Source organism: Agelaius tricolor, unplaced genomic scaffold, assembly GCF_023055355.1.
Source record: "Agelaius tricolor isolate 1412-34295 unplaced genomic scaffold, bAgeTri1.0.p SCAF_66, whole genome shotgun sequence".
Classification (NCBI taxonomy): domain Eukaryota; kingdom Metazoa; phylum Chordata; class Aves; order Passeriformes; family Icteridae; genus Agelaius; species Agelaius tricolor.
Genome location: NW_027269326.1, coordinates 855,170 through 879,906, shown reverse-complemented (window position 1 = coordinate 879,906; position 24,737 = coordinate 855,170). Strand labels below are relative to the sequence as shown.

The window sequence follows — 24,737 nt, the reverse complement described above, 5'->3', positions numbered from 1 at the left end:
AAGCTTTATAATAAACTTTATTAGTTTATTAAAGAATTGCTTTATTAAGCAATTAGTTTAATAACTAATTGCTTTATAAGTTATTATAAGTATATTATACTACACTCAAGTTATACTATACTATGCTATACTATACTATACTAATGAAAAACCTGTGACCCTTTTCCAACAATCATGACACAGCTTTGACCTAACTGGTCAATCAATCCAAACAACCACCACCGGTGTCCAGTTAACAAACCCCTTCCTGTACACAATCCCCATAACACATTCCACATGTGCCAAACATCAGGAGCATCAAGTAGAGCTAAGAATTGTTTTCATTCCCTTCTCTGAGCTCTCTCACTGCCTTCCCCAGGAGAAATCCTGGGAAGGCTTTCTCTGTGAAGAGATCTGTGGCCACACCCTGGGTGCATTTGGGGTGGGTGGGTGCTGTGAAGCCCCTTGCCTACGGTCGCGTGTGCCCGCAGGGGTGGTGTTCCACTACCGGGAGGGCTCCATGCGCTACGCCTACACCTTCTCCGAGGCGCAGGAGGCTTGTGCCAGGATCGGTGCCAGCATTGCCACCCCCGAGCAGCTCTACGCCGCCTACCTGGGGGGCTACGAGCAGTGCGACGCCGGCTGGATCGCCGACCAGACCGTCAGGTGGGCATCCCTGAGCCCGGGGCCTCGCCCTGTTGTGGTTTGCTTTTGGGTTTTAATTGTTTAGTTTGTAATGTGTTAGATTTCTTTATGGTAGAAAAACAGTTTGTTCCCCACCCCCCTGTTCAGTTTCCCAAATGATTCTTCCCCAAGTTGTTTACCCCATATTTTCCTGCCTTTCCTTATGTCAATGTCCTCCACCCCTCCCATGTTTCCAAAATCTCCCCTGTCAATCCTCTAAACCCAGCCCCTGCAGCTTGTCAGTTATAGCTTTTTACACCCCTTTAGCCACAAAGTTCTATGTCAGTTATGCTGTTCAGTTATGCTGATTCCCTTCACCCATTTGCCAATTATGTATTCACTCCTCCCTCCTTCTTCCTCATTGGTGTTAGGTTGATGTGAACCCACCCCATGTGTGATGGTGTTCACAGGGGTCCCAGGACAAGGGAAGAGATGAGGATCTGACTCCATGTTTCAGAAGGCTGATTTATTATTTTATGATATATATTATATTAAAAGGATAGATTAAAACTATACTAAAGGAATAGAAGAAAGGATTTCATCAGAAGGCTAGCAAGGAATAGAAAGGAATGATGATAAAATCTTGTGACTGAGCAGAGAGTCCGAGACAGCTGGACTATGATTGGCCATTAATTAAAAACAACCACGAGACAAATCAAAGATGCACGTGTTGTATTCCACAGCAGCAGATAATTATTGTTTTTCTTTTCCTCTGAAGCTTCTCAGCTTCTCAAGAGAAAAAATCCCAGCGAAAGGATTTTTCATAAAATATATCTGTGACACCCATGGTCCTCCTTGCTGGCCTCTGATTGGTTGGCAGGCAGTCTCCTCCCCTGGACGGCCCCCCTTTATAAACTGTTGTAATTCCCCTTATCAGTGCTCTTCTGCTGTGTTCCCTTGGAGTTTGTCTGGTTGTAAAACCTCTGTTTATGCTCCCTTGGAGTTTGTTTGGTTGTAACACATCTGTGTGTGCTTCCTCCAAGGTTGTTTGGTTGTAACACCTCTGTGTGTGCTCCCTTTGGGTTTGTTTGGTTGCAAGACCTCTGTGTGTGCTCCCTCGGAGTTTATTTGGTTGTAACACCTCTGTGTGTGTTCCCTTGGAGTTTGTCTGGTTGTAACACATCTGTCTGTGCTCCCTTTGGGTTTGTTTGGTTGAAACACCTCTGTGTGTGCTCCCTTGGAGTTTGTTTGGCTGTAACACCTCTGTGTGTGCTCCCTTGGAGTTTGTTTGGCTGTAACACATCTGTGTGTGCTCCCTTGGAGTTTGTTTGGCTGTAACACATCTGTGTGTGCTCCTTCTGAGTTTGTTTGGTTGTAACACATCTGTGTGTGCTCCCTCAGTGTTTGTTTGGTTGTAACACATCTGTGTGTGCTCCCTTTGGGTTTGTTTGGTTGTAACACATCTGTGTGTGCTCCTTCCAAGTTTGTTTGGCTGTAACACATCTGTGTGTGCTCCCTTTGGGTTTGTTTGGTTGTAACACATCTGTGTGTGCCCCCTCATTGTTGGTTTGGTTGTAACACCTCTGTGTGTGCTCCCTTTGGGTTTGTTTGGCTGTAACACCTGTGTGTGTGCTCCCTTTGGGTTTGTTTGGTTGTAACACCTCTGTGTGTGCTCCTTTTGGGTTTGTTTGGTTGTAACACCTCTGTGTGTGCTCCCTTTGGGTTTGTTTGGGTGTAACACATCTGCATGTGCTCCCTCAGTGTTTGTTTGGTTGTAACACCTCTGTGTGTGCTCCCTCAGTGTTTGTTTGGTTGTAAACATCTGTGTGTGCTCCCCTGGAGTTTGTTTAGCTGTAACACCTTGGCACTGCTCCCCTGGAGTTTCTTTGGTTGTAACACCTTGGCACTGCTCCCGCCCGTTCCCCAGGGTGTCAGCAGCTCCCCTGTGCTCTCTGCCCCAGGTACCCCATCCAGACCCCCCGTGAGGCCTGTTATGGAGACATGAACGGCTTCCCCGGGGTGAGGAACTACGGCGTGGTGGACCCCGAGGACATGTATGACGTGTACTGCTACGCTGAGGACCTGCCAGGTGCCCGTGGTGCCACCTCTTGCCCTCCTCTGCTTTTGCCCCTGTAACCTGTTGTAAACCCCAGTGAACCAGCTGCAGGTGCTGGTTTTGGGTGTGAGGACCTGCTGTGCCACTTCCTAAAGCATTCCTGGTTCCCTTTGGTGGCGTGTGGGGCTCTGTCCCTGGCAGCAGGCAGTGCCCAGGCTGGGCTGTGCCCGCAGTGATGTGCCCCAGACCAGCAGCACACTGGGTTGGGTGCTGTGCTTTGCAGGGCTGCAGATCCTGCCTGGCTCTGTGTGCCTGGGGGTGGCTGGTCCCTCCTTTTGGGGTCCCCACTGGCGGTGGCAGCTGCTGTGGGGTCAGTTGGTGGTGCCAGGGGTGAGGGACAGGGAGGCAGGGGCAGCTGTGGGCTTGGTACATGCTGTGCCTTGGGGCAGTGGTCCCCAGCCCTCCTGAACGTGGAGCCTCACCATGGTGCTCACTGGGCTTCCAGGTGTTCTCAGAAATGTCCCACACGTGGATTGCTCAGTCAGGGCATGGACCTGCTCCTCTGCAGTCCCGTTCAGGGGCGCTTCAAAGTCTCAGCTCTGTTTGCAAGGGCAGGAATTGATCCCGTGTGGCATGAGAGCTCCAAACGTGCCTGCACCGTGGCTTTCTGTGCATGGGCAGGGATGCAGGCAGGGATGCAGGGAAGCAGGCAGGGGTGCGGGCAGGACGGCACAGATGCAGGCAGGGATGTGGGCAGAAAGGCAGGGAAGCAGGCAGGGAGGCACTCAGGGATGCAGGCAGGGAAGCACTCAGGAAGGCAGGGAAGCAGGCAGGAAAGTAGGCAGGGATGCAGGGATCCAAGGATGGAGGCAGGGATGCACTCAGGCAGGCAGGGATGCAGGGAGGGAAGTGCTCAGGAAGGCAGGGATGCAGGGATGGAGGCAGGGATGCAGGGATGGAGGCAGGGATGCAGGGATGGAGGCAGGGATGCAGGGATGCAGGCAGGGATGCAGGCAGGGATGCAGGCAGGGATGCAGGCAGGGATGCAAGGATGCAGGCAGGGATGCAGGCAGGGATGCAAGGATGCAGGCAGGGATGCACTCGGGAAGGCAGGGATGCAGGGAGGGAAGTGCTCAGGAAGGCAGGGATGCAGGGATGGAGGCAGGGATGCAGGGATGGAGGCAGGGATGCAGAGAAGTAGGCAGGGATGCAGGCAGGGATGCAGGCAGGGATGCAAGGATGCAGGCAGGGATGCACTCGGGAAGGCAGGGATGCACTCGGGAAGGCAGGGATGCACTCAGGAAGGCAGGGATGCAGGCAGGGAAGCAGGCAAGGATGCAGGCAGGGATGCAGAGAAGTAGGCAGGGATGCACTCAGGGATGCAGGTAGGGATGCAGGCAGGGATGCAAGGATGCAGGCAGGGATGCAAGGATGCAGGCAGGGATGCACTCGGGAAGGCAGGGACGCAGGCAGGGACGCAGGCAGGGATGCAGGCAGGGATGCAGGCAGGGATGCAGGGATGCAGGCAGTGATGCAGGGAAGCAGGGATGCAGGCAGGGAAGCAGGCAGTGATGCAGCCCTCCTCCAGCCCCCAGCATCCCTCCACACCTCAGCCTCCATCTCCGGCTCCTGGGCTCATGCCGAGAGCACACGAGGTGAGGCGCTCCCTCCTCCCTCATCCCCCTCCCCATCTCTGACTCCCACCTCCCTCCTCTCTCCTCAGGTGAGATCTTTCTGGAGACATCCCCGGCCCGGTTCACTCTGGAGGAGGCTGCGCAGCGCTGCCGGGCGCTGGGTGCGGAGCTGGCGAGCCCGGGCCAGCTGTACGCAGCCTGGAACGCGGGGCTGGACGCCTGCAGCCCCGGCTGGCTGGCGGACGGCAGCGTCCGCTACCCCATCGTCACCCCCCGGGAGCGCTGCGGAGGGGCCCTGCCCGGCGTCAAAACCATCTTCCTCTTCCGAAACCAGACGGGATTCCCCGATGCCCAGAGCAGATACGATGCGTACTGCTTCCGAGGTAAACTGGGCGGCAGCGACCGCTGGGAGGCTCCGGGAAGCCCCCGGGTTGGGGTGCATGTGCCGGGGTTGTGCTGGGATGCCTGGGTGCTCTCGGTGCTGGGGCTGTGCTGTCGGGGCAGGGCTGGGCTCTTTGGTACCGGCTGAAGCTGCTGTGCTAGGACAGGGATGCCCTGCATGCCGATGGAGCTGAGAGGGGAGGCGTAACCTGCATGTCCTGACACTGCATGCTGACAGCTCTCAATATTGCAGGAATGCTCTGCATGGCTCCAGCAGTGCATGCTGACCCCTCTCAGTAGGGCAGGGATGCTCTGCACGGCCCTGACACTGTGTGCTGACCCCTCTCAGTACAGCAGGGATGCTCTGCACAGTCCTGACACTGTGTGCTGACAGCTCTCAGTAGGGCAGGGATGCTCTGGGGGTCCCAGCAGTGCATGCTGACCCTTCTCAGTAGGGCAGGGATGCTCTGCAGGGTCCTGACACTGTGTGCTGACAGCTCTCTGTAGGGCAGGGATGCTCTGCATGGCTCCAGCAGTGCATGCTGACCCCTCTCAGTAGGGCAGGGATGCTCTGCACGGCCCTGACACTGCATGCTGACAGCTCTCCATAGAGCAGGGATGCTCTGCAGGGTCCTGACACTGTGTGCTGACCCCTCTCAGTAGGGCAGGGATGCTCTGCAGGGTCCTAGAATTGCATGCTGACCCCTCTCAGTAGGGCAGGGATGCTCTGCACAGTCCTGACACTGTGTGCTGACAGCTCTCAGTAGGACAGGGATACTCTGAGGGTCCCAGAATTGCATGCTGACCCCTTTCAGTACTGCAGGGATGCTCTGAGGGTCCCAGCAGTGCATGCTGACCCCTCTCAGTACAGCAGGGATGCTCTCTCAGTGCATGCTGAGAAGCTGTGGCAGAGGAGGGAGGCCCTGCATGTGCTCAGTGCTTGGTGCCAGTTCACTGTGACAGACCAGGGGTGTCCTGCATGGCACCATCGCTCTGCATGGGCTCCGTGGGCACAGCTCCAGGAGGGTTCATCCCCCAGGGCTGCAGGCCTGGGATCACTCCTGGGGCCCTGGGGCTGTGGGGCACAGCCTGCCAGGCTGGTTTGGGGTGATGCAAGGAGACCTGTGGGGAGCAGCAAGGTGAGCAGTGAGGCAGGACACAGGCTGGCAGGGATAACGGGCACAGAAGGAGGCAGAGCTGTCCCTCCACTCCTCCTGCCTGACCCCACATCTCTGTGTGTCTGCTCAGGGCCGTGGGGGCTCACAGTGTGGGGATGCTGAGCATCTCTGGGCCTCAGTTTCCCCATCTGTCAGCAGGGAAAGCTTGGGTTAGGCAGGATTGCCCCGTGCCATGACTCCACAAGCCCTGTAACCCACTAACCCCCCGTGCATGTCTGCTCTCCCTGGGGTGGGGAGGGGGGTGTAGAGGAGGATCCCCACAAGGAGGGCAGGGCAGGGTTCAGGATCTGGCCCCACCACGTGCTGCTGAGCCCCATGGCTCCTGCTGGGGCTGCTGGCACTGCCTGGGAGGGCCTGATCCTCCCCCTGCTGACCCCATCTAGGAGGGGAAGGGGAGGCTGAGGAGAGCTGGCTCCTTGCTGGGGTGCCAAGGCTCCAGGCCTGCTATGGGGTGAGCTCATCTCTGAGCGCTGCGGAGCCAGGACAGGGCAGTAATATCCCACTTTCTTTCTGCCCACAGAAGGGACAAACTCTTTCCCTGAGGCTGCAGGAAAATACCAAGGCCAAGAGCCCGAGGAGAATCTCCTCCAGGAGATTGTCACAGTGGCAGAAAAGCTGGAGGAGCTGCAGCTGCCCCGAGCGCCCGTGGAGCTCGAGTCGCGAGGGGCCATTTACGCCGTCCCCCTCTTTGAGGACCCTGACCTGGGCAAGCCAAGCCAGACCCCTGAAGACACCCTGGGGCCACTAGCTACCTCTGTGTCCTCAGGTCACCCCACCCCTGCCTCCCCTTCCCCACAGCCCTGGCCAGCCCCGAGGCAGGTCCCGTTTCAGCTGGGGAGCTCATCCCTGCCCAGGAGCACGGGGGACAGTGGGGACTGTCCCTCGCTGCTCGGTGGGGCCAGGGCTGGGGCACAGAGAGCAGCCACAGAACGGAGGCACCTGAGGGTGCCCAGGTCACCCCAGCTGTCCCCGGCCTTCCCCCAGGGCCGGGGCACCGGAGTGTTGGTGTAGGGCAGGGCAGGGACAAAGGGACAGCTGCGTGTCCCAGCATGCAGGGCCAGTGCTGGAGCGGGTTTTGGCAGCACCGGGAGCTGCAGGAGGGAGCTGGCAGCTGGAGGGACACGAGGCGAGGGGCAGCGGTGAGGGGCTGAGCTCGGGCAGCCGCGCCCTGCGGAGGGGACAGCGTCACACGGGCTCGGGGCCACTCCCATCTCCGCGCACGGCTTTGTGCGAGCGGGTGGGCAGTGCCCGCAGGGTGGGCAGAGCCGGAAGGATGGGCAGAGCTGGCAGTGCCCGCACGGTGAGCAGAGCCGGCAGTGCCGGCAGGGTGGGCAGAGCTGGCAGTGCCCGCGGGATGGGCAGAACTTGCAGTGCCCACAGGGTGGGCAGTGCCCGCAGGATGGGCAGCGCTGGCAGTGCCCGCAGCCCTGTGCTCTGGCTGGCAGTGCCCGCAAGATGGGCAGTGCCCGCAGAGTGGGCAGAGCTGGCAGTGCCCGCAGGATGGGCAGCCTGGCAGTGCCTGCAGTGCCCGCAGAGTGGGCAGAGCTGGCAGTGCCCTCAGGGTGGGCAGAGCTGGCGATGCCCTCAGGATGGGCAGCCTGGCAGTGCCCTTAGAGTGGGCAGTGCCCGCAGGATGGGCAGTGCCCGCAGGGTGGACAGAGCTGGCAGTGCCCGCAGGGTGGGCAGCCTGGCAGTGCCCGCAGTGCCCACAGTGCCAGCAGTGCCCGCAGGATGGGCAGCCTGGCAGTGCCCGCAGTGCCCGCAGGATGGGCAGCCTGGCAGTGCCCGCAGTGCCCGCAGTGCCCGCACGGTGGGCAGGCTGGCAGTGCCCGCAGTGCCCTGCCTGGCTCCCGGCCCTCACTGCCTTTCCGCCTTGCCCTTTGCAGAGGAGCCGCACGGAGCAGCCCCGGGCAGAGCTGGCAGCGCAGTGGCGGAGAGCCCGGCCGGAGGGCGGCACCGCGGCCAGCCCACGGAGCCGGAGGGACCCACCGGTGCCCCAGCAGGTGACACGGAGCCTCCCGAGGGCTTTCCTCGTCCGCCCACAGCGCTCCCGGAGCCTCCACGGGACGCCTTGGGGCGGCCGGGCGGCCCTGCCAGCCCCGGGCCACCCGGGCACCGAGAGCCATCGCCAACCGGTGCCGCTTCTGCCGCCTCGACAGAGAGCCGAGAAGGCGCTGGAAGCTCCCGCCGCGGGCACAAGTCCGGCGGGACCAGCACCCCCTTTTCTGGGGCTGAGGACGCCGAGCTCTCCGGAGATGTCGGGGAGAGCCCCGGGGTGTCCCCGCTGCCCCCCGCGCCCCCGCACGAGGACGGAGAGGAGCACTCGGGGGCCGTGTGGCTGCCCTCGCCCGCAGCGACCCCGTGGCTGCCCCGCAGCAGCACCGCAGCGGCCCCGGGCACGCAGCGAGGGATGCCTGCCGCACCTTCCGAGGAGGAGGAAGAGGAGGAGGAGGAGGAGGAGGAAGAGCATCCCTCCGTTGGCACCGTGGACGGTTTCCTTGCCACCGTTCCGGGAGAAGCAGGTGGGACCCGCAGGGATGGCCTCAGCTCTCCCCGTCCTGGCACCTCTGGGGTGGTGGTGCCAGGGACCCCCAGCTCGGCCGTGCCCCTGCCCACCGAGCGGGCCAGCGTCGGGGCGGGCGCCTGCTCGGCCCGGGGTCCCTGCCGTGCCAGCCTTGCCCTCGGGGCAGCCGTGCTGGCCGCTCTGTGGCACTAGAGATAGCCGACACCTTTCCTTCACGCTGTGCTGCCCTCTGTCTGTCTGTCTGTCTGTCTGTCCGTGTCTCCTCTCTCTCTCTCTCTCTCCCTCTCTCTCTCTCTCTCAGCTGGGTAAGGGAAGGTTACAGGTCTGGAGAAGCGCATATTTGTCAAACAAATTGGTCTGATCTCTGCATGCACTTAAATCTCTTCTACTTCTGTGAAGTGTTTTAATGACTGTTTCCATGAAAAAGCCCCGATAAGCGAAAGGCGGCCCCAGTCCCTGCTCTGACTAACCGTGGTACTAATAAAGGGAATTAATTAAAAGCTTTGTAGAACAAGCATCTCGGCGAGATCTTCCCTTCGTCCTTGCGCCTCCCCCACTGACGAACTAATCCCCGCCCCCGGCCCTGCCCTGCCCGGGAATGGGGTGGAAGGGACCCCTTGGAGGGGGAATCTGGGAGGGCTGGGGCTGCTTTTCCCCCTCCATGTCCCCTCAGGACTGACCCTGCACTGCCCTGGGAGCACTGGGGCTGCTTTTCCCCTCTCCATGTGCCCCCAACACTGACCCTGCAGTGCCCTGGAGCACTGGGGCTGCTTTTCCCCTCTCCATGTGCCCCAACACTGACCCTGCACTGCCCTGGGAGCACTGGGGCTGCTTTTCCCCTCTCCATGTGCCCCCAACACTGACCCTGCAGTGCCCTGGAGCACTGGGGCTGCTTTTCCCCCTCCATGTCCCTCAGGACTGACCCTGCACTGCCCTGGAGCACTGGGGCTGCTTTTTCCCCTCTCCATGTGCTCCCAACACTGACCCTGCACTGCCCTGGAGCACTGGGGCTGCTTTTCCCCTCTCCATGTCCCCCCAACACTGACCTGCACTGCCCTGGAGCACTGGGGCTGCTTTTCCCCCTCCATGTCCCCCCAGGACTGACCCTGCACTGCCCTGGGAGCACTGGGGCTGCTTTTCCCCTCCATGTCCCCCCAGGACTGACCTGCACTGCCCTGGGAGCACTGGGGCTGCTTTTCCCCTCTCCATGTCCCCCAACACTGACCCTGCACTGCCCTGGAGCACTGGGGCTGCTTTTCCCCCTCCATGTGCCCCAACACTGACCCTGCACTGCCCTGGAGCACTGGGGCTGCTTTTCCCCTCTCCATGTCCCCCAACACTGACCCTACACTGCCCTGGGAGGGGATTTAGGGCTGGACACTCCATGGCAGGAGCAGGGGGACACAGGGGGGACACAGGGCCCCACCAGGACCACCCTGCCTCGTGCAGCTCTCAGTGGCACCCTAAAATCACTGCAGAGCCCTATGGAGCACAGCCCCCAGCCCCATGCCAGGGCTGAGATGGGTGAGCAGAGGGCCCACGAGCTGCTGTGGGTGGGTGGGTGTCACCCACCAGCCCCACTCTGCCCCCTTGGGGGGTGAACCCAGCTCTGATGCCCATGCCAGTGCCAATCCTGTGCCCCATCCCGCTCCCTGCAAGGGAATCTGCAGCACAGGGCACCATGTGCAGTCCCTACCCACCCCCAGGGCATAACAGGAACACACACACAGGGCTTAAGAAATCCCCTGAATTAGGAATTCCATTTGCATCCACAGCCTGGCAACCTCCAGCTCTGTGATTTCCTGCTAAAACTCAGAGTTCCCACTCTCCTCCTGCGTGGATGAGCACTTGTGAGAGGCAGACAGGGAGGGCAGTGCCCAGGCCAGCCCCAGGGCACCAAGGAGGCTCTGTGGAGGGCGGCCAGACCCCGTGGCACGGCTGCCTTTGCCTTGGCAAGGAGAAATGCCTGGGAGGAGCCAGCCATGGCACATTTGGGGGCCCTGGGTCACCCCTCCTGTCCTGTGCCTCGCCCTGCTGGGGATGGATGAGCTGCAGACCCCCCAGCACCTCATGGGGAGGGTGAGGGTGGCACCATTGCCCTTGGCACATCTCCCCTGAGCCCAGGACCATAGAACAGGGCACGACTGGGCTGGAGTGGGCCAAGGACTTGGAGCAGGGCCTGGGCTGGTGCTGGCAGCAGCTCTGCATCACACACTGAGCTGGGAGCACACGCTGTGCTCTGGGCTCATTAATGACCACAAGGAGCCCCTGGGGCGGTGCTGGCTGGGTTATCAGCCTTGGCCAGGCTGCAGGTGACACCAGAGGGACAGGCCTGCTGGCACCTTGCTGCCAGGTCAAGGACACATGGCTGGGATGGGCCAAAGGCTTCATGGCCTGTGCTTCCCTCCCAAAACACTGCATCACCCCAGGGAAAAGCAGGAGATGGTGTGATGGTGCTCACAGGGGTCCAGGGATGAGGGGAGATGAGGATCTGACTCCATGTTCCAGAAGGCTGATTTATTATTTTATTATATATATTATATTAAAACTATACTGAAAGAATAGAAGAAAGGATTTCATCAGAAGGCTGGCTAAGAATAGAAAAAGAAAGAATGAAAGAATGAATAACAAAGGCTTGTGGCTCAGACAGAGTCCGAGCCAGCTGGGCTGTGATTGGCCATTAATTAGAAACAAACACATGAGCCCAATCCCAGATCCACCTGTTGCATTCCACAGCAGCAGATAATCATTGTTTGCATGTTGTTCCTGAGGCCTCTCAGCTTCTCAGGAGGAAAAATCTTAAGGAAAGGCTTTTCCATAAAAGATGTGTGCGACAAGCTGGGCCTGGGCAGAGGGAGTGGGCCAGGGGCTGGCATGGCAATGAGCCCAGTGAAGGGGAGATAAGAGCATCCAGCTGTTAATGAAGGGGAGATAAGAGCATCCAGCCCTTAATGAAGGGGAGATTAGAGCATCCAGCTGTTAATGAAGGGGAGATAAGAGCATCCAGCTCTCACCTCTGTGCTCCAGGAGAGGCCCAAACCCCAGGTCTGGCCAGCTCTGGGCCAGGGATGCTGAGCTGGGCACACCCAGGGCTGGAAGGGCGGCGTGGGACTGCCCCAGGCACCTCCTGGTGCACCTGAGAGCCTCACCTGGCCCAGAGCTGGCGGCCCCAGAGCCAGCTCAGAGCTGCTGGCTGTGGGACACTGCAGGGGTGAGGATGTTGGGTTGTTGAGTCAGGGATGGAAGGAAAAACTCCAGTTTTCAGGGGGATCAGAAGGCTCTGTGTAATGAGAGCAGAGGGTCTTTTGTAATGGGACTTGCTAAGGTGATTGGTCTCAAAGTAGAAACATCTCACACTATTGGTGAGCTCAAAATGAGAAATATCGAATTGGTCTGAAATTGGAAATATCTCACACTATTTGGTGAGCTCAAAATGAGAAATATCGAATTGGTCTGAAATTATTGGTGAACTCCAAATTAGGAGCATTTAGAATTTCAAATTTAGAAATACCGAATTGGCTTCAAAGTAGAAACATCTCACATTACTGGTGACCTCAAAATTAGGAGCATCTAATTGGACTGAAATTAGAAATACCTCACACTATTGGTGAACTCAAAATCAGAAAAATCTAATTGGTTCAAATTAGAAACATCTCACACTATTGGTGAGCTCGAAATGAGAAATATCGAATTGGCTTCAAAGTAGAAACATCTCACAGTATTGGTGAACTCAAAATGAGAAATATTTAATTGGACTGAAATTAGAAACATCTCACACTATTGGTGAGCTCAAAATGAGAAATATCGAATTGGCTTCAAAGTAGAAACATCTCACATTACTGGTGAGCTCAAAATGAGAAAAATCTAATTAGTTTAAATTAGAAACATCTCACACTATTGGTGAGCTCAAAAAGAGAAATATCTAATTGGTCTGAAATTGGAAACATCTCACATTATTGGTGAGCTCAAAATCAGAAAAATCTAATTGGTTCTAAGTAGAAACATCTCACACTATTGGTGACCCCAAAATGAGAAAAATCTAATTAGTTTAAATTAGAAACATCTCACACTATTGGTGAGCTCAAAATCAGAAATATTTAATTGGTCTGGAGTTAGAAACATCTCACACTATTGGTGACCATGAATAACACACAGTGGAGAACCACAACTACAAACAATGCTGACAGAAAGAGAGATAAGAATTGTTTGAGTCCTTTCCTCTCCGGTTCCCAGGCTCAGCCTGGGAGAAATTCTCTGAGCTGAGATGCCCAGGAGGCCCTGGCAGTGCTGGGCACCCAGGAGGTGCCCGGGCCCTGTGGTGAGCACGGCTGCTGTCCCTTGCAGGTGGCTGTGTCCCCAACCCCTGCCTGAACGGAGGCACCTGCGTGGAGGACGGCGCCCAACTCACCTGCGTGTGCCTGCCCGGCTACGGGGGCAGCAGCTGTGAGAGACGTGAGTGCCCTGGTGCCACCTGGCCTTGAGAGTGCCCTGGTGCCACCCTGGCCTTGTGAGTGCCCTGGTGCCACCCTGGCCATGTGAGTGCCACCCTGGCCATGTGAGTGCCAGCCAGGCCATGTGAGTGCCCTGGTGCCACCCTGGCCATGTGAGTGCCACCCAGGCCTTGAGAGTGCCACCCTGGCCTTGTGAGTGCCATCCTGGCCTTGAGAGTGCCATCCTGCCTTGTGAGTGCCACCCTGGCCTTGAGAGTGCCACCCTGGCCTTGTGAGTGCCATCCTGGCCTTGAGAGTGCCATCCTGCCTTGTGAGTGCCACCCTGGCCTTGAGAGTGCCACCCTGGCCTTGTGAGTGCCACCCTGGCCTTGAGAGTGCCACCCTGGCCATGTGAGTGCCACCCTGGCCTTGTGAGTGCCACCCTGGCCTTGAGAGTGCCCTGGTGCCACCCTGGCCTTGAGAGTGCCACCCTAGCCATGTGAGTGCCACCCTGGCCTTGTGAGTGCCACCCTGGCCTTGAGAGTGCCACCCTGGCCTTGAGAGTGCCATCCTGGCCTTGTGAGTGCCCTGGTGCCACCCTGGCCTTGTGAGTGCCACCCTGGCCTTGTGAGTGCCACCCTGGCCATGTGAGTGCCACCCTGGCCATGTGAGTGCCCTGGTGCCACCCTGGCCATGTGAGTGCCACCCTGGCCTTGTGAGTGCCATCCTGGCCATGTGAGTGCCACCCTGGCCTTGTGAGTGCCCTGGTGCCACCCTGGCCTTGTGAGTGCCACCCTGGCCTTGAGAGTGCCCTGGTGCCACCCTGGCCTTGAGAGTGCCCTGGGTGCCACCCTGGCCTTGTGAGTGCCACCCTGGCCATGTGAGTGCCCTGGTGCCACCCTGGCCTTGAGAGTGCCACCATGGCCATGTGAGTGCCCTGGGTGCCCTGTGAGTCCCCTGGGTGCCACCCTGGCCATGTGAGTGCCCTGGTGCCACCCTGGCCACGCTGCCCAGCTCCTGCTGCAGCCCAGGGGGCACATGAGGAGTTTGGGCTGAGGTGGGCTCCGTGCTCACCCTCTCCTCTCTCCCCTGGCTGCCTCAGCCCTGAGGAGCTGCAGCCCAGGCTGGGACAGCTTCCAGGGCTCCTGCTACCGTCACTTCTCCACCCGGAGGAGCTGGGAGGACGCAGAGAGCCAGTGCAGGCACCACGGGGGGCACCTGGCCACCATCCTGACCCCCGAGGAGCAGGACTTCATCAATGGTAGGTGACACTGCTGTCCCCTCCCTCCCTCCCTGCTGCTGAGCCCTGCAGGGCTGGGCTGGGGATTGACAGGGGGTGGAGCCCAGCCCTGCAGGGCTGGACGGACACACAGACAGACAGAGAGGTCAGAACATGGATGGCACAGGCAGAGATGTGGGAGCAGACAGGTTCAGCCCTTGGAGTGTGTGCAGGGAAGGGAACAGAGTGGGGAAGGGGCTCTGGAGCACCCGAGAGAGCTCAGGGTGAGAGGAGGCTCAGGGAGCACCTTCTCCCTCTTTACAGGGTGGAGTCACCTAGGGGCTGGGCTTTGGAGAGTGTCCAGGGATGGGGACAGAGTGGGGAAGGGGCTCTGGGGCTCCTGAGGGAGGTGAGGGGGGCTCAGGGGGCCCCTTCTCCCTTTTTCCAGTTCCCTGACAGGAGGGCAGAGCCACTTGGGGGTCAGAGAGTGTCCAGGGAAGGGGCTCTGGAGCACCTGAGAGAACTCAGGGGGGCTCAGCCTGGAGAAAAGGAGGCTCAGGGGGGACCCTTTTAACAAGGTGGAGTCACCTGGGGATTGGGTTCTGGAGAGTGTCCAGAGAAGGGAACAGAGTGGGGAAGGGGCTCTGGAGCACCTGAGAGAGCTTAGGGGGGGCTCAGGGGGCCCCTTCTCCCTTTTTCCAGTTCCCTGACAGGAGGGCAGAGCCACTTGGGGGTCAGAGAGTGTGCAGGGATGGGAGCAGAGTGGGGAAGGGGCTCTGGAGCACCCGAGAGAGCTCAGGGTGAGGAAGAGGAGGCTCGGGGGGACCTTCCCCCTTCTTACAGGGTGGAGTCACTTGGGGATTGGGCTCTGGAGAGTGTCCAGGGATGGGGACAGAGTGGGGAAGGGGCTCTGGAGCACCTGAGGGATGGGGAGGGGCTCAGCCTGAAGAAGAGGAGGCTCAGGGGGCCCCTTCTCCCTTTTTACAAGGTGGATTCACCTGGGGATTGGGCTCTGGAATGTGCCCAGAGAAGGGAACAGAGTGGGGAAGGGGCTCTGGGGCTCCTGAGGGAGGTGAGGGGGGCTCAGGGGGGACCTTCTCCCTTTTTACAGCTCCCTGAAAGGAGAGTGGGGGCTTGGGGTCAGGCTCTGGAGAGTGTCCAGAGAAGGGAACAGAGCTGGGGAAGGGGCTCTGGAGCACCTGAGAGAGCTTAGGGGGGCTCAGGGGGCCCCTTCTCCCTTTTTCCAGTTCCCTGACAGGAGGGCAGAGCCACTTGGGGGTCAGAGAGTGCCCAGGGAAGGGGCTCTGGAGCACCTGAGAGAACTCAGGGGGGCTCAGCCTGGAGAAAAGGAGGCTCAGGGGGCCCCTTCTCCCTTTTTACACAGGGTGGAGTCACTTTACAGGGTGGGGGTCGGTCTCTGCTGGCAGGGAAAAAGGAACAGGAGCAGGAGAAGTTGCACCAGGGGAGGGTTAGGCTGGATATTGGGAAAATCCCTCCATGGAGATGCTGCCCAGGGGAGCGCCCATGGCTGAAGGGATTTAGGAGAGCTGTGGATGTGGCACTTGGGGACAGAGGTGCCCCTGGCTGTGGGATGTGGCTGGACTCGATGATCTTGTCCCTTTTCCAACAAAATCCCACAGTCCAGTGATGGGTGGGCAGAGCAGCAGAGGGGTGGGTAAATTTGAAAATTGGGTGTGAAGTTGAAGGCACAGCCATGACCTGCCTGAAATCAGCCTTGGAGGGATGGGGGAAGGCAGAGCAGGGGAGAGGTGCTATGAGAACGGGACAGAGAGCAAAGAGCCTGCAGGAGCTGAGGGGGAAGGGGCAGGAGAGACCTCACAGGGACACAAAGGGACAGGCAGGGACTGGCAGGGACTGGAAAGGGACTGGTAGAGCCAGGGGGGACTGGTGCAGACAGGTGGGGACCAGGGGGGACAGGTGGGGACTGGCAGGGCAAGATGGGGACTCATAGGGACAGGTGGGGACTCACAGGGACAGGTGAGGGTCAGGTGGGAAGTGGCAGAGCCAAGTAGGGACCTGCAGGAAGAGGTAGGGACCTGTGGGGAGAGGTGGGGACCTACAGGGACAGGTAGGGACCTGAAGGGACACGTGGGGACCAGGGGGAACAGGTGGGGACCTGCAGGGCCAGGTGAGGACCAGGGGGAACAGGTGGGGACTGGCAGGGCCAGGTGAGGACCAGGTGGGAAGTGGCAGAGTGGCAGAGCCAGGTAGGGACCTGCAGGGAGAGGTGGGGACAGGAGGGGACCTGCAGGGACAGGCAGGGACAGGTGAGGACCAGGGGGGACAGGTGGGAACTGGCAGGGCCAGGTAGGGACCTGCAGGGACAGGCGGGGACAGGCGGGGACAGGTGGAGACCGGCAGGGCAAGGTAGGGACCTGTAAGGAGAGGTGGGGACAGGAGGGGACCTGCAGGGCAAGGTAGGGACCTGTAAGGAGAGGTGGGGACCTACAGGGACAGGTAGGGACCTGCAGGGACACGTGGGGACCAGGGGGAACAGGTGGGGACCTGCAGGGCCAGGTGAGAACTGGCAGGGCCAGGCAGGGCCAGGTGGGGACTGGTATAGCCAGGTAGGGACCTGCAGGGCAAGGTGGGGACCAGGAGGGACAGGTGGGGACTGGCATAGCCAGGTAGGAACCTGCAGGGACAGGCGGGGACCTACAGGGACAGGTGGGGACGGGGAGGGACAGGTGGGGACTGGTATAGCCAGGTAAGGACCTGCAGGGAGAGGTGGGGACAGGTGAGAACCGGCAGGGCCAGGCAGGGACTGGCAAGGCAAGGTGGGGACAGAAGGGGACAGGTGGGAACTGGCATAGCCAGGTAGGGACCTGCAGGGACAGGCGGGGACAAGCGGGGACCTGCAGGGACGGGTGGAAACTGGTAAGGCAAGGTAGGGAGCGGTGGGGCAAGGTGGGGACCTGCAGGGACAGGCGGGGACAGGAGGGGACAGGCGGGACAGGCGGGTGCCGGGCTCTGCCGCCCTCTCCCGGCCGGCCCTGTCCCGCCTCTCCGGGGCTGAGGGGCAAAGGGGTTCCCCGATGTCCCTTTCGGGTGTCCCCAAACCTCCCAGCACCTTCCCGCTGCAGGGCGAGGGACATTGCCAGGTCCCCAATCCCCCTGAGCGCAGCCCTTCAGCTCCTTCCTGACACCCAGGGCTGTGTCCCTGTCCCTGTCCCCACCACGCCCCGTGTCCCTCAGCAGCCCTTCAGCCCCCTCCTGGCACCCAGGGCTGTGTCCCTGTCCCCACCACACCCCGTGTCCCTCAGTAGCCCTTCAGCCCCTTCCTGACACCAGGGCTGCGTCCCTGTCCCCACCATGCCCCGTGTCCCTCAGCAGCCCTTCAGCCCCTTCCTGGCACCCAGGGCTGTGTCCCTGTCCCTGTCCCTGTCCCCACCACACCCCGTGTCCCTCAGCAGCCCTTCAGCCCCTTCCTGGCACCCAGGGCTGTGTCCCTGTCCCTGTCCCTGTCCCCACCACACCCCGTGTCCCTCAGCAGCCCTTCAGCCCCCTCCTGACACCAGGGCTGTGTCCCTGTCCCTGTCCCCACCACGCCCCGTGTCCCCCAGCAGCCCTTCAGCCCCCTCCTGACACCAGGGCTGTGTCCCTGTCCCTGTCCCCCCAAGCCCCGTGTCCCTCAGCCCTCCTGGCACCCAGGGCTGTGTCCCTGTCCCTGTCCCCACCACGCCCCGTGTCCCCCAGCAGCCCTTCAGCCCCTTCCTGACACCAGGGCTGTGTCCCTGTCCCCACCATGCCCTGTGTCCCTCAGCAGCCCTTCAGCCCCCTCCTGACACCCAGGGCTGTGTCCCTGTCCCTGTCCCCACCACGCCCCGTGTCCCCCAGACCAGTACAGGGAGTACCAGTGGATCGGCCTCAACGACCGCACCATCGAGGGCGATTTCCAGTGGTCTGACGGGAGCCCCTTGGTAAGTGGGGGCTGCCAAGCCCTGCGTGCCCTCACAGGGGGGGCACCACCAGCCTGGCACCTCCTCATGCTCCCCCCCAGGCCGGGATTTGGGGCTCCCAAACAGGAGCTGCCTGCCTCACCTGGCTGAGCATCATCCCCAGCCACCTGATGACCCCTAGCTAAGCTAACAAACACAACACAACCTAAAACTCTATTTAACACAGTACTTAAGAGAATTAACACAGCATTACTTTCTAACACAACAAATCTAATATTCATTTTAATATCTACAAAATATTTTAATATCTACGAAAATCCAATAATTAAATTCATGCAAAAAGCCAATCATAAAATGCATTTTTCACAATACTCTTAACCCCAGTAACCCTCTCCACCCCCATCCTATTTCCACTTCCATCCAACACCCTCAAGAACAACCCCAGGGAGCCACACCTGGGGTTTCCCACGGAGGTGGCACCTCCTTCCCCATGGGGGTGGCACTGCCAGGATGCTGCCAGTGCTGGATGCCCCCTGCACCCCCTGTGCCCCCTGTGCCCGCAGCTCTACGAGAACTGGCACCCTGGGCAGCCTGACAGCTATTTCCTCTCCGGGGAGAACTGCGTGGTCATCGTGTGGCACGACGGTGGGCAATGGAGCGACGTGCCCTGCAACTACCACCTGTCCTACACCTGCAAGATGGGGCTGGGTAAGCTGGGCTCAAACGTGGCTTGTGGGAGCAAACAAACTGCACAATTTTTGTGAAATTGTAAAGTTGTGGAAGTTGTAAATTTGTGAAAGTTGGGTGTTCATTGCAGCGCTGGACGCGCGTGGGGATGGTTCCTCCTAAAATGACATCAGTGCCTCTGGGAGCTCCAGATCCTTTTTAAGCTCCCTCTCAAATCCATATAGGTGCAATTTCATGATTGGTCATAATTTCATTGTTCCTCGGTTTCACAATAGGTTCATACATATTCATTCCACTGATTTTGCGTGATATTTGCCGCTAATTCTTCTTTATCAGAAAGAACTCCTGGGTCAGGTTGATCTGCTCTCCCAGCGTTTCTGTCTCTCTGTCTGCCTGCCCTCCCCTTTAATCTCTGCCCTTCAGCTGAAGAAATTCCTTAGAGCATAGATTTTTAGGAGAACAGGCAGTCAGACTAAGCAACGTTTGCAAGCTGCGGACCGAACTCAAAGATGTTCATTTTACCTAAATCAAAACGGATTTCTGGAAAATTTCCACTCTGCCTCACGCCCCATCCCGAGGAGGGGCTTCACCACCACCTCCACAGGGGGAAAATGAAGGCGTGGGACCTGTTTGGGCTTTCTGGGGCTCACTCTGAGCTGGGGGGACTTTGGCCCCATTTGTGCTTTCCAGGCTGGGGGAGCTTTACCCCTGTTTGGGCTTTCTGGGCTGGGGGGGCTTTACTGCAATGTCCCCATTTGGGTTCTGGGCTTGAGGGGCTTTACTGCAATGTCCCTGTTTGGGATTTTTGGGCTTGGGGGGCTTTACCCCCTTTTGGGCTCGGGGCTGGGGGGGCTTTTAGCCCTGTTTGGGCTTTCTGGGCTGGGAAATGCAATGCCCCTGTTTGGGTTTTCAGGCTGGGGGGTGGCTTTACTGCAATTCCCCCTTTTTGGGTTCTGGGATGGGGGGGGGCTTTATTACAATGCCCCTGTTTGGGCTTTCTTGGCTGGGGGGGCTTTATCCCCGTTTGTGCTCCAGGCTGGAGGGGGCTTTACCCCTTGTTGGACTTTCTGGGCTGGGGGGGCTTTACTGCAATGTCCCCATTTGGGCTCTGGGCTGGGGGCTCTTTACCCCTGTTGGGCTCCAGGCTGGGGGGGCTTTACCCCCATTTGGGTTCCAAGCTGGGGGGACTTTACCCCCATTTGGGTTCCAAGCTGGGGGACTTTACCCCTGTTTACCTGGGGGTCGGTCTCTTTCTCTGGGCAACAGCAGACAGAACAAGAGGACACAGTCTCAAGCTGTGCCAAGGGAGATACAGGCTAGAATTGAGGAGGAAGTTTTTCACAGAAAGAGTGGCCAAATACTGGAATCATCTCCCCAAGGAGGTGGCGGAGTCACCATCCCTTGATGTGTTTAAAAAAAGACATGGATGTGGCACTCGGTGCCATGATCTAGTTTGAGGTGTTAGAACATGGGTTGGACTCGATGATCTTGAATTCTGTGATTCTGTGATTCTGTGATTCTGTGATTCTGTTTGGGCTTTCCAGGCTGGGGGGGGCTTTACTGCAATGTCCTTGTTGGGGCTCCAAGCTGGGGGGGCTTTACCCTTGTTTGTGCTCCAAGCTGGGGGGGCTTTACTGCAATGTCCTTGTTGGGGCTCCAAGCTGTGGGGGCTTTACCCCCGTTTGTGCTCCAAGCTGGGGGGGCTTTACCCCCATTTGTGCTCCAAGCTGTGGGGGCTTTACCCCCGTTTGGGTTCCAAGCTGGGGGGGCTTTACCCCCATTTGGGTTCCAAGCTGGGGGGGCTTTACCCTTGTTTGTGCTCCAAGCTGGGGGGACTTTACCCCCATTAGTGCTCCAAGCTGGGGGGGGCTTTATCCCCATTTGTGCTCCGGGCTGGGGGGGCTTTACTGCAATGTCCTTGTTGGGGCTCCAAGCTGTGGGGGCTTTATCCCCGTTTGTGCTCTGGGCTGGGGGGGCTTTATCCCCGTTTGTGCTCCAAGCTGGGGGGGCTTTATCCCCGTTTGTGCTCCAAGCTGGGGGGGCTTTACTGCAATGTCCTTGTTGGGGCTCCAAGCTTTACCCCCGTTTGTGCTCCAAGCTCGGGGGGGCTTTACCCCCGTTTGTGCTCCGAGCTGGGGGGGCTTTATTACAGCGACCCCTCCCCTCCTTGCAGTGCAGTGCGGGCCCCCCCCCGCCCTCACCGACGCCCGAGCCTTCGGCAGAGCCAAGCAGCGCTACGAGATCGGCTCCACCGCCCGCTACCGCTGCCGGCCCGGGCTCGCCCCGCGGCGCTCGCCCATCATCCGCTGCCGCGAGGATGGCACCTGGGAGCCCCCCCAGCTGTCCTGCCGGCCTGGTGAGTGCTGGACCCCCCCTCTGAGCCCCCCCGATCGCGGGTTGCTGTTGGTGATCGCTGCCCTGAGATGCGCAGGAGAGGAGCTGAAGAACGAGGCTGGACTCTTCGCTTTTCGGTCTTGAGGTTGTTTATTAATTCTTGTCGATAAAGTTGGTTTTTTTCAGCCCAGCTGGGGTCTGTGATGCCGGCAAGGGCAGTTATTTACAGATGCCAATGAGACAGGGCTGCTGTGGAACGGGCCTTGAGCTGTTTGATTTTTCAGCATCGGTCTCATTCCATGGTTATGACAATGGGAAGATGCCATCAGCCACAATCCAGGCAGCAGGCCAAAAAACTCAATGTTGCAACTCACTTTAAGAGTTTTTTGACCAATCCCACAAAGCAAAAGCACATTGCAGTAGTTCTATCCAATCACCATAAGCACATGTACCTTTGGTTAAAACAATGCTTGCTTATTTTGAATACAATACCTGCTTGTGAGCCTTAAAACACAACGCACAGAGCTCCATTATTAAGCTTTAACCTTCCTAATATCTTGCTAGATAAACTTTCTGCAGCTTAGAGAGCTGTTCAGACAAGCATTAATACATAGATCATTGTTCTATTTGTCTTTGTTTTTCTACAGTTTAAATAATTTTCCTGCTGACCAATCTCATGGCTGCTGCTTGGCTCTACTCACAGTTCTGCTGTCTCTGGGGCCTTTTGCAGCTTTCCCAAACCCTCTGATTTTGTGCATTCCCACAGTCTGCTCAGCAGGGCAGCCACAGGCATTGTATTGTCCTTTTATACTGCAAACTACATTTAACATATTTACACTTAATTCCCAATGCCCATCGCCCATGTTAGACAGTGATCTTCCATTCTAAATATAACATATTTACACTTGATTCCCAATACCTATCACCTATGTTAGACAGTGATCTATTCTGAATATAACATATTTACACTTAATTCCCAATACCCATCACCTGTGTTAGACAGTGATCTATTCTAAATATAACACATTTACATTTAATTCCCAACGCCCATCACCCATGTTAGACAGTGATCTATTCTTAATATAACATATTTACACTTAATTCCCAACGCCCATCACTTATGTTAGACAATGCACTTCCATTCTAAATACAACATATTTATACTTAGTTCCCAATACCCATCACCTATGCTAGACAGTGCACTTCTATTCTTAATATAACATATTTACACTTAATTCCCAATACCTATCACCTATGTTAGACAATGATCTTCTATTCTAAATATAACATATTTACACTCAATTCCCAATACCCATCACCTATGTTAGACAGTTCACTTCTATTCTAAATACAACATATTTACAATTACTTCCCAATACCTATCACCTATGTTAGACAGTGATCTATTCTAAATACAACATATTTACACTTAATTCCCAATACCCATCACCTATGTTAACAGTGATCTATTCTAAATATAACATATTTACACTTAATTCCCAATGCCCATCACCCATGTTAGACAGTGCACTTGTATTCTAAATATAACATATTTACATTTAATTCCCAATACCTATCACCCATGTTAGACAGTGCACTTCTATTCTAAATACAACATATTTACAATTACTTTCCAATACCTATCACCTATGTTAGACAGTGATCTTCTATTCTAAATATAACATATTTACACTTAATTCCCAATACCTATCACCTATGTTAGACACTGATCTTCTATTCTAAACCAATCCCAAAGTGCCACCATCACAGCAGAAAATGGAGACCAAGAAGAAGAAGAAGAAGGAGAAAGGCTGGACACACCCAGATTCCTCCATCTTGTCCCCACAACCCCCTTACCAAAACCCCTAAAATCTCCATTTTCACCCTGTGATCATTTTGTTATTACACCATTCAAACCTGTGTGACTTTCAGCTCCTCATACAAAGCTGGCAACTCGCTCCAGGGGTCAGAATCAAATCCCCAGATGTTCTGGGCTGCGTGCCGGGGTCCTTGGACACCTGGAGGGATGCGCTGAGCTCCGACACCCCGCGGTGCTTTCCCTTCACCCGGCGCTTCTTGTGTCCCCTCAGGTGTGGTTCAGCCTCCCAACAAGTGAGGGAGTGCCCAGGCCGGCAGCCAGCACCTCCCCAGTGCCCGGACTGGTGTGGATGGGGACGGCACTGGGACCTCGGAGTGTGGAGTGAGCCCTCGCTGTTGGGTGTCCGCCCCCCCCTTTGTTTGTTTTATATCTGTACAAAGAAATGCTTAAAAAAAAATAATTAAAAGAGCCCCTTGAAAGGAGCTGACGGTGCCCCCAAAATGCAGCACGGCAGGAGTTGGGTCCCCAGAGTCACAGCAGAGCTGAAACCCAGGGGACACCGCGGGCAGGGGATGGCAGGAACGTGCCAGCGTCACCCTCCCATCCTGCTGGGGACATCCAAGCTCTGCTGCGGCCCAGCGCCCATCCAGAGGGGCCTGGGGGGGGATTCTGCACCTCCCTGGAGAGGCAGAAGCTGCTGCAGCAGCCTTGGAGTGGGCACCAGCTGCCCAAACCCCCTCCCCGTGCTTCTGTGGGTATTAAAACCAGTAAACAGATGGCACAGAGTGGTGAGCTGGTTATTGGGGGGGGGCTGGCACAGGGGTGGGGGGCACTGCACAGCCACAAAGCATGGAGGGTGGCAGGAGGGGGGAGCCTGGGCACAGAGACACCCCCAGGAGCACAGAAAGAGGGAGAAACCACCCCAAAATGTGCCCAAATCAAAGAGACACCCCAGGAACCACAGAAACAGGGGGAAGCCACCCCAAAATGTGCCCAAATCCCAGAGACAACCCCAGGAGTCACAGAAACAGGAATAAACCACCCCAAAATGTCCCCAAATCCCAGAGACAGCCCAGGAGCCACAGAAACAGGAATAAACCACCCCAAAATGTGCCCAAATCCCAGAGACACCCCCAGGAGCCAACAAAACAGGGAGAAACCACCCCAAAATGTGCCCAAATCCCAGAGACACCCCCAGGAGCCTCAGAAACAGAGACAGCACCCAAAGTGTCCCCACATCCCAGCAGAGCTGGGCACAGAGACGCCCCAGGAGCCACAAAAACAGGGAGGCACCACCCCAAAATGTCCCCATATCCCAGACACACCCCCAGGAGCCACCACCCCAAAATGTCCCCACATCCCAGCAGCACTGGGTACCACTCAGGGCTTGGGAGGGGACACTGCTCCCAGCAAAGAGGTGGCACTGGGAGAGCACAGCACTGGTGCCAGGGCAACTCCCCGTGCTGTTATCCCCCTGCCCTGTGCTGGTCCACAGCTTTTTATGGCTCTCCTGGGCTGTGTTGGGCAGCAACAGCCATAAAACCCTGGAGTGAAGCGGCCAGAGCACAGATAACCCCTGGAGAGGCTGGGGATGGAAATTCCCTCTCAAATTCCCCTCCTGGAGAGGCCAGAAGGTGCCAGGGAAGGAGCCAGGCAAGCCCCCTGAGTGCCTTTGCCACTGAGTTTTGCTGCTGCTTTATTAATTGAGAAGGTAGCATATAATTAGTGACGCTCATTAGTGCCCAGCCCGAGCCCAGAACCACCAGGCACCAGGCAGAGCCCTCGTGGCTGGGGGAGAGAGGCTGGGCCAGGGATTGAGCAGGGATTGAGCAGGGATTGAGCAGGAATGGACCAGGAATGGACCAGGAATGGACCAGGATTGAGCAGGGATTGACCAGGATTGGCCAGGATTGGCCAGGATTGACCAGGGTTCACCAGGGATTGACCAGGAA

The 24,737-nt window shown here is 57.7% G+C and overlaps 1 protein-coding gene across 5 annotated transcripts in view; it reads left to right on the top strand.

The window, feature by feature from the left end:
• The window catches only part of BCAN (brevican), a 34,401-nt gene extending 10,840 nt beyond the window's left edge, over positions 1-23,561 (top strand). For 2 of the 5 annotated variants that reach the window (XM_071456722.1, XM_071456724.1), the window contains exons 4-14: positions 471-645; positions 2,565-2,692; positions 4,383-4,676; positions 6,373-6,618; positions 7,739-8,374; positions 12,721-12,828; positions 13,909-14,067; positions 17,884-17,966; positions 18,509-18,653; positions 20,806-20,988; positions 23,057-23,561. In XM_071456722.1, the coding sequence (XP_071312823.1) occupies positions 471-645; positions 2,565-2,692; positions 4,383-4,676; positions 6,373-6,618; positions 7,739-8,374; positions 12,721-12,828; positions 13,909-14,067; positions 17,884-17,966; positions 18,509-18,653; positions 20,806-20,988; positions 23,057-23,082 (2,183 nt within the window). In that variant the 3' untranslated portion in view covers positions 23,083-23,561. The remainder of the gene's footprint in view (positions 1-470; positions 646-2,564; positions 2,693-4,382; positions 4,677-6,372; positions 6,619-7,738; positions 8,375-12,720; positions 12,829-13,908; positions 14,068-17,883; positions 17,967-18,508; positions 18,654-20,805; positions 20,989-23,056) is intronic. The other 3 variants (XM_071456721.1, XM_071456720.1, XM_071456723.1) reach the window with 3 other exon arrangements.
• Positions 23,562-24,737: the final 1,176 nt, after the last annotated feature.